The sequence below is a fragment of the Mastigoproctus giganteus genome, chromosome 7 (genome assembly GCF_048544385.1).
Source record: "Mastigoproctus giganteus isolate SK-2022 chromosome 7, ASM4854438v1, whole genome shotgun sequence".
NCBI classification, from domain to species: domain Eukaryota; kingdom Metazoa; phylum Arthropoda; class Arachnida; order Uropygi; family Thelyphonidae; genus Mastigoproctus; species Mastigoproctus giganteus.
Genome location: NC_143581.1, coordinates 9,668,457 through 9,681,279, shown reverse-complemented (window position 1 = coordinate 9,681,279; position 12,823 = coordinate 9,668,457). Strand labels below are relative to the sequence as shown.

Genomic DNA, 12,823 nt, shown 5'->3' with positions numbered 1-12,823 from the left:
CCAAATTTCATCCATGGTGACTAGCCGTTCTTGCTTTTCCTAGACAACAACGTTTCATGGGCACGTTGTGCCTTTCCTGCTACTGGTAAGGACCAGAAGTCTGGGAATTCATTGAGCAGACACTTTACTCATATGCAACTGTTGATGGACAATCTTCTCCACAGACCATACACTAATTTGAAGCTCCAGCTGGTTCTTTGACACGGCGATCTTCCAGGATTAATGCCTCAATTTTGCAATTCTTCTGTTACAGCAAATGCTGGGCATCCCGGGATTTATTCATTAAGCACTGAGGTTCACCCACATTTGAATTGTTTATAGCAACGTTCAACAACCCTGAAAACTGGACAGTCTTCTTCATAAAGAGTGATAATTTCTTCGTGAATTGCTTTGGTTTTTTCCCCCTTGCAGAAAGAGGAGCCGAATCACTGATCTGGATTCCACTTTATCCATTGTGGCACTTCACTTCACTTAGTGCTGCAAAGAAAAAAATTAATTATCAGCTCGAAACCAAAATTGACTTGGTTGCTAGAGAGATTTCAAGGTATCAAACAAAAGAATTTCATCTTTATACCACAACTACGTCTGGGTGAATGCAAATCTTTTTTGAATCCTTCCCTCATATATCAATGTGTGTTGTTAAGGAGCATTCGGCAATGACCATACAGTGATTTCAACAAACTTTATTTGAACAGATGGAAATCCAAAGATCCTTTTGATACAGATACTAATTCATAACACGAAATTATTAATAGTTTTATAAACATTCATTGTAATATCCTTTAGTAATATCCTTTCCACCTTTCATCTGTTGGGACTGAGGTATAAGGGGGCGGGGGTGGAGCGTTCTTCTGATTGTCATAGAGAGGATTGGCCGCTTCGTGACTGGAATGACTCGGTACCGGGTAGTACGCAGATTGAGGATGGACGAACGTAGGAGCAGGAGCTGGAGGCATGGCAATGTTGGTAGTGTTCACCACTGTAGTTGGGCCCCCTGTTGTCCCCACCACTATGAACTTTGGGTGAAAGCAGCAGCATTCGTACCAACGGCAACAGAATACAATAAGTCCGCTCGTAAAAATCAAACCCACAAAACTACTACCCACTACGACTGCTACAGGGGTTCCAACATCGTCAGCCAAATCACCAACCACATCATCATCATCATTGTGACCTGAAAAAAAAAAAAAAAAAAGAAAATAAACTGGTGTCATTGCCATTTGAAATGAATAGAATTTTATGAGAATTTTACTACAATTTTTCCATTTTAAAACAGCATGACGTTTTTAATTGGTTCTGGTATAAGTTGCAGTCCCGGCTAGGCATCATCTTGGGGTTGTTGTAGTCTGTAGGTTCTGGCTATTTGGTGCGTCTGGCATCCATAAAATGACAAAGATTTGCAATGCCAGATTCGTTGAAAAGACAGATGCCACCATTTTCACGCCTTATAACAAAGTTCCAGCAGATCTTGAAAATGGACAACTGACCATGATTGTTCACTTATGGCTCGATGAAAGACAATCCTACTACGAAACACATCACTCTGTTGTTGGTTGGGGTTTAGGAGCATCGGCAACTAAGGCCACGTTGCTCAGCGTATATTGTCTATAAACTGCGTGTATTCTGAGGTCGATTTTCTGTTTTCTGGATGAAAAACCCGAATTTCCGGGTGAAAAAACGACTCTACCATCGCCTGAGACCGACTAACATATCACCATATATAACGCTACTTTGGAGATTTACTATAATCGATTATTTTGGTTATCGCAAATCATTCGATTATTTTGATTATGTGATATCATTCGAACAGAAAATCTTTCGATTAGCAAAAAGTCGTTGCAATGTTTTGATTATATTCACATCATTCTAATGATTCATTCGATTATGGAAAATCGTTCAATTATGACAAATCATCCGATTTCGGAAAATCATTCGATTAGAGAAGGTCGCTAAATTATTTGGGTCAGAGCAAATCATTCCATTATTTCCATCATGGAAAGTTATTCGATTATTTATTTCAATTATACGCAGAGCATTCGAACGATTCATGATTTTAGAAAGTCATTAGATTATAATCATATCATTCTAATGATTCTTCCGATTATTTCGATTATATTCCATTCCATTCTAATGATTCATTCGTTTATGACCAGAGGCTGATCTACATTTCTTGGGGCAAAGGTTGGCGTTCTTAGTGGGCCCCTTTTAGGTACTGTATTAGTATATTGCGCAATGGCATAATCAGTTTAATCAATGTAGTCCCTTCCTGAATAATATAATCTCCCAATTAGGAGGAGCTGTTAGCTCATCTCTCACTATTATTCCATTCCTTATTGATAGTAAAGATTCAAATCACACTGTGGTTACACCATATTTTAGAACGTTGTTCAAACGTTGTTAGACCATGAAAAGTGGGAGCTTTGTCCTACTAGGGTCGTGTCAGAGCAAGTGTAGCATTCACTAACATTCTAATCCTGAAAACCTTGCGATATGTAGTGGAGTTTGGATGAAAAGCTGCTTCATGATGGCAATAACCGTTAATCATTAAAAAATTCGAATGTCAAGAGTGCTTGATGCACTGTAAATAATAAATAAAAAACGTTAACAACAAAAAATACAAGTTACGTATTTAAGGACCCGAGGAGGGCAAGGGTTCAAGTCCTATTAGATGTGTCTGGATGCGCCCCTGATAATGACAAATCCTTCGATGACAGTAAACCATTCAATTATGGGAAGTCGTTAGATTATTTCGATTATAGCAATTCATTCGATTATTTCCATCATGGAAAGCCATTCAATTATTTCAGTTATAGCTAATCATTCGATTATTTCAGTTATAGCAATCATTCAATTACTTCGCTCATATAAAGTCGTTCTATTATTTCCACTGTAGCAAATCATTCGATTATTTCCACCGTAGCAAATCATTCGATTATTTCCATTGTAGCAAATCATCCGATTATTTCAATTATAGCAATCATTCAATTACTTCGCTCATATAAAGTTGTTCGATTATTTCCACTGTAGCAAATCATTCATTTATTTCCACTGTAGCAAATCATTCGATTATTTCCACTGTAGCAAATCATTCGATTATTTCCATTGTAGCAAATCATCCGATTATTTCAATTATAGCACTCATTCAATTACTTCACTCATATAAAGTGGTTCGATTATTTCCATTGTAGTAAATTATTCGATTATTTCTATTGTAGCAAATCATCCGATTATTTCAATCGTACTCAAACTTTTCGATTATTTCAATCATACTAGTAACGTATGATTGATTTCAATCATACTAGTAACGTATGATCATACTACAAACTCTTCAATGATAGTAAATCGTTCGAGTATGGAAAGTCGTTCGATTATAGCAAATCATCCATTATTTTCGCCATGGAAACCATTCGATTATTTCGATTATAGCAATCATTCGATTATTTCAATTATAGCAATCATTCAATTACTTCGTTCATATAAAGTCGTTCGATTATTTCCACTGTAGCAAATCATTCGATTATTTCCACTGTAGCAAATCATCCGATTATTTCAATTATAGCAATCATTCAATTACTTCGCTCATATAAAGTTGTTCGATTATTTCCACTGTAGCAAATCATTCATTTATTTTCACTGTAGCAAATCATTCGATTATTTCCACTGTAGCAAATCATTCGATTATTTCCATTGTAGCAAATCATCCGATTATTTCAATTATAGCAATCATTCAATTACTTCACTCATATAAAGTCGTTCGATTATTTCCATTGTAGTAAATTATTCGATTATTTCTATTGTAGCAAATCATCCGATTATTTCAATCGTACTCAAACCTTTCGATTATTTCAATCATACTAGTAACGTATGATTGATTTCAATCATACTAGTAACGTATGATCATACTACAAACTCTTCAATTATAGTAAATCGTTCGAGTATGGAAAGTCGTTCGATTATAGCAAATCATCCATTATTTTCACCATGGAAACCATTCGATTATTTCAATTATAGCAATCATTCAATTACTTCGCTCATATAAAGTCGTTCGATTATTTCCACTGTAGCAAATCATTCGATTATTTCCATTGTAGCAAATCATCCGATTATTTCAATTATAGCAATCATTCAATTACTTCGCTCATATAAAGTCGTTCGATTATTTCCATTGTAGTAAATTATTCGATTATTTCTATTGTAGCAAATCATCTGATTATTTCCATTGTAGTAAATTAGTCGATTATTTCTATTGTAGCAAATCATCTGATTATTTCAATCGTACTCAAATCTTTCGATTATTTCAATCATACTACAAACTCTTCAATGATAGTAAATCGTTCGAGTATGGAAAGTCGTTCGATTATAGCAAATCATTCCATTATTTTCACCATGGAAACCATTCGATTATTTCCATTGTAGCAAATAATTCGATTATTTCACTCATACCTATACCTTGCGATTATTTTAATCATACTAGTAATATGAAAAATTCTTCAGTGATAGTAAATCGTTCGGTTATGGAAAGTCGTTCGATTATAGCAATCATTCCAATCATTCCATGGAAACCATTCGATTATTTCGATTATAGCAATCATTCGATTATTTTGATTATGTGATATCATTGGAATAGAAAATCTTTCGATTAGCAAAAAGTCGTTCCAATGTTTTGATGATATTGACATAATTCTAATGATTCATTCCATTATGGAAAATCGTCCAATTATGACAAATCATCCGATTTTGGAAAATCATTCGATTAGAGAAAGTCACTAAATTATTTCAGTCAGAGCAAAGCATTCCATTATTTCCATGATGGAAAGTCATTCGATTATTTATTTAGATTATAGCAATCATTCGATTATTTCAATCATACTAGTAACATTCGAATGATTCATGATTTTGTAAAATCAATCGATGATATTCATATCATTCTAATGATTACTTCGATTTTGTTCATTTCATTCTAATCATTCATTCGATTGTAGAAAATCATTTTCGATCATGGAAAAATCATTCGATTAGTTCGATTATCATTCTAATGATTCAATCCATTATGGAAAATCATTCGGTTATTCATTTGATTGGATATCAAATGAGATCATTAAATTGATTAAAAACAGTTGCCACAACCCTCTGTATCTCTACTTCAGAGCACACTAAAATCAAATGCAATTTTAAAGAAAGATTTCATGATCAGGAAATCTTTCAGATATTAATCATTTTATAATGAGGACATCATTCATTAAAATATTATAATCAGTACATCATTCAGATCCTCACAAATGAAATTTAAAATTTCACAGATTTGTTGCCAATTCAGAAACGAAACGTTTTGAATTCTAGAAACCCTTTTAGTTCAATGAGTTTAATTGCAGCATGAATACTCGAGTAAGCCATACTTACAGACAACTGTCGCACTGAACAAGGAAATGCAAACAAGGAGTCCCAGGGATGTCTTGAAAAGAATTTGCATTTTTTAACACTGAAAAACAAACGGGAGAAGTATTTAATACCGACAAACATTTAAAGATTTTTAAAAACTAGTTTTTATTATGACAGAGACAGTATGGCGTTCACAGTGACGAGCACGTCAGTGATAGTTTAATACATTGCTATTCGTCAGGACATCACCGGTATGTTGTATGAAACTATACTGTAGGAAACGATTAATTTATTAAATCACAGAGTCTGAAATAAAGTGGAGTAAAAAAGATCATGTTTGCTTATGTAATAGAAAAAATAAATAATCTAATTAGAAAGAAATAATCTAATATGTACTGGAACATTGAACTATTTCATAAAAGTAAAGACTTTCTTCCTCCCCCCCAACAACACGAGTCCAGAGATCACTGAGAACCAAAGGAATCGTGCCCGACTTGGAAAACAACTTAATCTCATGATGCAAGGCGAGCCATCCGGAAAGTAGGTGTCACGCAACCCCCAACCGGAGGTTTGTCCAAAAGCAAAACCAAAACCGAAACTCGCTAATGTTTTAAAAACACTTCCATGGAAGGAAGTATTATTCAGGGTCATGTTCTCTGGTGACCGAATAAACAATTTTGTTTCTTGTTTCTAACTCTTTAAAGATGTAAACTTGCTCAGGTTCGTAATCTGAGCAAGTGAAAGAATCTCATCAGAATTCAGCGTGCTCAATCCATTCAAGGCCTTATATACCTCAATCAGATCACCTCGCATGTGCCTGGTCTCCAGACGCTGCAATTTGCAGAACTTTAGTGTTTCTTTGTAAGAGCAACCCTTTGTTTCATTCACCAATCTCATCACCCTTCTCTGCACTCGTTCAAGCAACTCTACATCCTTCCTAAAATGAGGCCTTCAGACCTGTACGCAGTACTCAAGGTGTGGCCTGACCATTGCGTTATACAGAGGGATAATCACCTCCTTTTCCCTGCTAGCAAAATTTCTGTATATCATTGACAATACCCCATGACCTGCTCTAGCAGCCTGTCTGCACTGCTCAGAAAACTTCATATCTGACTGCACAATTACTCCCAAGTCTTTTTCATTTTCTACCACCCTAAGTGTAGTACCACACAGTTGGTACGTTTCTCTTGAGTTACTTCTACCCATATTCAGTACTTTGCATTTGTCAATGTTAAACTTCATTTGTCTCCTCTCAGCCCATCGGCCAAACTTATCTAGATCCAGTTGGAGTAGTAAACGTCTTTACTGTCATTAACAACCCTGCCAACCTTTGTATCATCAGCAAACTTCGACATTAAGCCTGATATACCTTCATCAATATCATTGATAAATATACAAAACAACAATGGGCCCAACACCGAACCCTGGGGTACTCCACGCCGGCATGCCAACTCATATTCCCATGCCAATACAAATATTTACACATTTTCGAATGGATTTAAATCTGATTATTGTGCTAGACATGGCAGTCATTGGATATCTTCAGCTTCAAGATATTCTTCCATCACTTGAGCTCTACGCACAAACGCATTGTCGTGCATGAAAAGAAAAGCTGAGTAAAAGGAAGCATTTATTGGACTTTGATAAAGGACAGATTGTGGGTGCTCGACGAGCTGATGCCTCTATTTCCCAAACGGCTGAACTGGTGGGGTGTTCGAGAGCCGCCGTAGTTAAAGTGTACCAGGACTGGCGTCAAAATGGTCAAACAACGACCTGACGGCAAATCTGCAAAGGTCAGCGAAAGGTTGATGTTAGAGGTGAGCGCCGGGTCCGACGACTCGTACTCCTCCGGACTCCCCCGATATCAATCTCATAGAGCACTTGTGGAACTCTATGGAAAGGCATATCAGGCATCTGCATACACCAATCACCTCCATACCTGCATTGCTGACCTCATAACACACAGCTTGGTTGGCCATTCCTCCCGAACGCTTCCAACATCTTGTTGAATCAATGCCACGTCGGACTGCTGAACCGAGGGCAAAAGGAGGACCTACGAAGTATTAGGTCATAATTCAGTGATCACTCAGTGTATATTACTTCCAGAAGAACACAGCAACAATGTAGCAGACCATAAGGAAGACAGACAAGTGGCATACCCCACTAAACTTAAGCAAGGAGTGCCATTTCGCTCAGAGGGAGTAAACGAAGCTAGAAAGATGGGCAAAGAAGACACTCCGTGGTAGACACTACAATTATTATTGCCCGCTTCTCTTGTTCAGTGAGGTTATTCAATCCCTTCTCTCCTTTACAGGCTATGGTCAGTTTCTCGATGGCCAACATCGGATGGTGTTGGCGCTTCTTGGTCAACTGATATTTTTTTTTGCTTTGTCACTAATGGAGCATTCCAGAGTGTTTCAATCAAATTGGATATACAAGGTGTGGCAATTAAGTGTGTTCCAAAGATGGTGCCAAAAATTTGGAATTTTCTAAAAATTGAAGTCAGAGATGCTGTTTGTATTTGCCCGCGAATTCAGTAGGTTTTGTATATACAGTGGTGGACAAAAAAAAACTGCATCGCCTTAAAAAAAAAGTAACATTTGTAGTGAAACGTATAAGATATTCTTTGATTACAGTCATTTTATTTGTCGCAAAGCAAAGGTATTACGTCAGATAACGCTTCTATTGCATCAGACAGTAATTGCAAGGTATTGCGTCAGATAACGCTTCTATTGCATCAGATAGTAATTGAAAGGTATTGCATCAGCCGTTTCTATAAATACGGCGTTGGAAGGGTATACACGCTCATTAGTATCCTGTTTTGCGGAGGTGTAAGATGGCTCCATATGTTCCGTTGACACCAAGAAAAAAAGTGTAGCTGTTGCGTTGTCCCAGGAAGGGCTTTTTGTCCCAGAAAGCCCTTCTTGGGGCAGAGAAGACCTAGATCAGGGCGTAAGAGAGTGACTACGACTTCCCAAGATCGATAATTGAAACTTCGTAATCGTCATGCTAGTGCTCCTGATCTAAAACTGGATTTTGAGATGGCCTCTGGTGTTGAAACAAGCGCACCAACTATCCAAAGACGGAATGTGGTCTGCATGCCTATCGGCCCAAGAAGAAGCATTTGTTGACCCAACAAATGAAGAAGAAGCAACTTGCTTGGACTAAAGCGCATGTTTCATGGGCAAAAGAGCAATGGGACACCGTCATCTGGTCTGACGAATCGAAATTCAACTTGCATGGCTCTTTCACAAAACGAAAATCGAAGGCTTACCATCCTGACTGTAAAATTCCTCGCTGGTCAGATGGTCTGGGGATGCATAACAAGTAGAGGGGTGGGGCGAATTAAGTTTATTGAGTTTTATGCTATTTAGAGTAGCCAGGAAGTGCCGCAATCCCACTTTCTGGCTACTGAGACCTCGAAGCCAGCAAGAAAAAATAATAATCCTCCTGGACTGTAGAACAGTGGAAAACAGTCTTAGGGACAGACGAGTCGAGGTTAGCACTCTACCAGTCTTATGGCCGTTTCTGGGTGAATGCCAGAGGAACAGTTCCTTCCTGATTGTACCCTCCCAACAATGAAGTTTGGTGGCGGCAGTGTCATGGTATGGGGCTCCTTTCATGGTTTCGCTTGGGCCCATTAGTCCTTATCGAAAAAACCAGGATATCCTGGACAATTATGCACTTCCAACATTATGGCAATTCTTCGGGGAGGGCCCATACCTGTATCAGCAAGACAACGCACCATGCCATACTGCTCGGATCGTAACAGAGTGGTTGGAGGACATGGGTGTGGATTGTTGGATTGGCTGGCCAATCCAACAAAAAATCATAAAGAGAAACACAAAGTGTTTCTCTTTATGATTTTTTCTTATACTTTAAGGAATACAAATAAATTTAATGAAAATAATTACGCATGCGCAAAAATCTTGAAATTTATTTATGAAAACGAAACGTTCATCGCTTTTGATACTCTAATAAGACAGGACTCCCACCAACTGCTCTAACCAAGAGGGCTGCAGAGAAGAGAGCCATGCCTGAGAGGGTAAAATCCTGAAATGGATTCCCCAGCATCAGTGCCAATATGAGACCATAGCTATATGTGACCTGCCCACACTTGGCTGGGGCAACTTCCTTCACCGGGCTTTCCTTTACCATCAGAAAGAAGAAACAAGCTGGATTCCATCCAAAACAAGAACTCCAGAGGCAGGAACTTGTCTCCCTCTGAAAACCCGATGGGATGGTTCCACCAAAAGCTTTTTCTACCTAGCGTCTCTCATTTCGACGAACAGCGACTCAACTGGTTCTTCCCTAATCTGCATACCACCTTTCTTCTGACAGGATATGGGTCATTCAAAAAGCGACTTCAGGACTTTGGCTTGTAAATGATATCCATTGTGTTATGCTCTCGTTTACCATCTACCTGGACCTACATAATCAACTCTTATTGAATCTAAATATATAAAAAGGATTCTAGCTTTTATCAAATATTTCTTTGCAATCTTTCAGAGGCGTTGGTATAACCTCTCTTCGTTCTACCTTGAAACCACTCTGCCACCCGACGCACCTGCTCTTCCCTGAGCAACAGCCACCACGCCCAGATCTAAACAAACACCCAATTGGACACCCTGCAATGATCTGAAATTACCATCACTTCTTCCAGCTGACCAAGGAACACCCTAGTGGATTGATCACCTTTCTGGCGGTCGACCTCTATCTGCAGCATCACCCTGATTATTCCATCAAACAAGAGACGATTCCTCTCAGCGAGTAGAAAGTCTACACACGATCTTCCATCCAACACTTCTGGTACACCAACGCAGTCCATTACACGCGCTATCTAGGAGATGAATACACCTTCCCACTTTCATTAATTCAACGTCAATACACTAAGTCCCAGCTGTACACATACCCACGCATTGACTGTGCTTATCCAGCAATGATTTGACTCCTGTGGTTCAGTTTCCTTCCTCCCATAGTGGTATTTCAATGTCTTTATGAACTGTTCCCATTGAACTGTCCTAATGAACTATTTCTTACAGCGTACTCTGTTTATACAACTCATAAGGACAAATATTAGATGAGGAATAATAATTTCTGTGAGGAATCATTAATAAAAATGAATGATTTAAAGATCATACGGTACCTTTGGTGTGGTCCTAAATTAGTGGTATATATAGATCCTTGGATACCAATAAGAAACCAGGTCGTCCTTCAATCGCGCGAGCTTCCCCAAGGTGAGTTATGTGCTCTTCGCAACAGAACTTTCCCCCAAGTGGAATGTACGAGTAGACTCAAGATCGATAGACCACGTGACATGTGTGTGTGTGTATCGTGGCTGAGTAAACGCACACCATTATACCAGACAAAAACACCGGGCGGTGAATAACTACAACAGCCCTTAGTTACGCGTTTTCCAACATGAAAAGGAAGCGTTTCCTCTGCGAGTCATAGTCCAACCGGTCCCTTCCTTTGAAACGTCATACCAAAACCGAATTATTATTCTAATTTCTGTTGACATATTTCCTGGACGATCAATGGTGATGGCTTGCGACAACCCTTAGCAACAGACAAGGAAATGTAGAAAGCCCTAACAACTGCAAGGTCAAACAGAATATAAATGTGTTCATTGGTTTGGAACTGGAAATGTTTTTCCCGGATTAAAACCTGACTTCTTTTACTAAGGAATCAGCAAAGAAACTATGGCCCTTTTGTCCTGGATAGCCTGATTTAAATCATTAATTTTCCTTTCACTTTTAAAAAGAAATACAGTTCTTACTGGATATTTATTACTTCATCTCTCTTACTATTTACAAAAATAACTGGGCTCCAAGTTTGAAGAATAAGAACTTGCTTTTCAGGGAAGGGAAAAACCCATATTACGCACCGCAACCGAAAATGATGTACTGTTTCGAGCCATTGTCACAACGAAGCTGTCGTCTGCAATCTGTCTAAAAATATCTCGATCCATATCTAAGACATCTTATGTTGCCATGGTTATCTTGGTAACCATAGCAACAGATGTTTATCATTTCATTTTTATATCTCAGACGCTTATGATCGCGGACTCTGTCCCCTGTCAGTATTTTTTATTACAAATAATATTTATGATTTGTGAAGAGTCATGTGTTGCCATCTAGTGGTAGAATTCAGCAATGAATAAATTATTAATTTAATTATAAATGTTAAATTATTTAAATTATAAATTTTATGGATCGATTTATACAGTAATGATCTCTATTCCCAAAGGATAGATTTCGATGAAATTTTATACTTGGGTCATTAAGAAGGTAAATAATTATTAAGAATATATATTTATTAATTATATTTAATAAGAAAGTTTAATTTATTAAGATTGATTATTTATTATCATATTAAAAACTTTTTAAAAAGCTCAAATATAATTTTTCATGAAAATCTATCTACTGGAAGGCGAGTTATTACATGCGGACGGACGGACAGACAAATGAACTTTAGGAAGACAATGGCCCATTATGCATAAAAAAATCATAAGGGAGGGTTAAAAATTCATAACACAACAGCCCTTCTAACTCCATATATCCTATTAATTTATTTTATTTTTATAATCTAATTAATATTAGAAATTATTCAATTATTAATATTATAATATAATTGGAGTTTCGTTTAAATTATTAATTAAATAAATTCTTAATTTCATTTATTTTATAATTAATTATAACAGCTATTAACTGTGTTTATGATAATTGGGTTTTTATATCTCTATTCCTATCCATCTTTTTTCCTTCAAGTTGCTCTCGTACACTCCCTCCCAAAAGTTTAGAATCATAATGTATGACAATAGTTTTCGTTAATTTTTTTGAAATTAGTTATGATAGTGTAAGGTTTAATATAAAAACAAAACAACGCAATGCAGCTGCAGTAAACAGTCTGGATTCGCAACTGTTTGCACAGCAAACAGGTGCAAACCCAGACTGTGCAACTCGTCTGCTATAGTACTTGAGGTGTGATCAGAAAGTTCGGAGACTGAATTAACATTTATAAAATGAAGCTTATTATTCAGTATGTTTTTAACTTGCATTTTTGTTCCAACTCGCACTGCCAACCAAGAGGATCCAAGTGAACTCGAGTTGAATTCGATTGTTTTTTCCGATTTTAGCCTTTAATATTAATGAATGTTGTTTAGTTGTTCCTGGTCACTTTGCTAAGAGAGACAGCGATCACCAGGAAGGCTGGTCCTCAGCACCCGTCCATACCACAAGGAAGTGGGCCACAACTATACCCGTACTCTCCAAGATGGACAAAAAAACGCTGGAATTTTGGTGTGGGTCTTGCGCTGGCATAGAGATAGAGAGGGGAGGAGACTGAAGGCTAGGGGGGGGAATAGCTAGGAAAGACTGGGGTCAATAGAGTAGACGACCCCAGCATGTGCCAGTGGGGCATGTCCATGCCCCACCAGAGAGAA

General features: G+C 37.6%; 1 protein-coding gene across 1 annotated transcript; it reads right to left on the bottom strand.

Annotated features, from left to right (window-relative positions):
- Positions 1-782: 782 nt before the first annotated feature.
- Positions 783-10,612, bottom strand: LOC150082481 (uncharacterized). The gene is made up of 3 exons (XM_090377786.1): positions 10,526-10,612; positions 5,401-5,479; positions 783-1,174 (listed from the first exon to the last, which is right to left on the bottom strand). Exons 2-3 carry the CDS (start codon positions 5,468-5,470, stop codon positions 783-785), a joined length of 462 nt encoding a protein of 153 aa, XP_090233912.1. The 5' UTR covers positions 5,471-5,479; positions 10,526-10,612.
- Between the last annotated feature and the right edge of the window lie 2,211 nt (positions 10,613-12,823).

Bases quoted from the DNA above. Each gene is read 5' to 3' on its own strand.
- LOC150082481 (XM_090377786.1), bottom strand. From the start codon at position 5,470: ATGCAAATTCTTTTCAAGACATCCCTGGGACTCCTTGTTTGCATTTCC. The intron at 1,175-5,400 runs GTAAGTATGGCT...TTTTTTTTTCAG, and splicing joins GTTCAGTGCGACAGTTGTCT to GTCACAATGATGATGATGAT.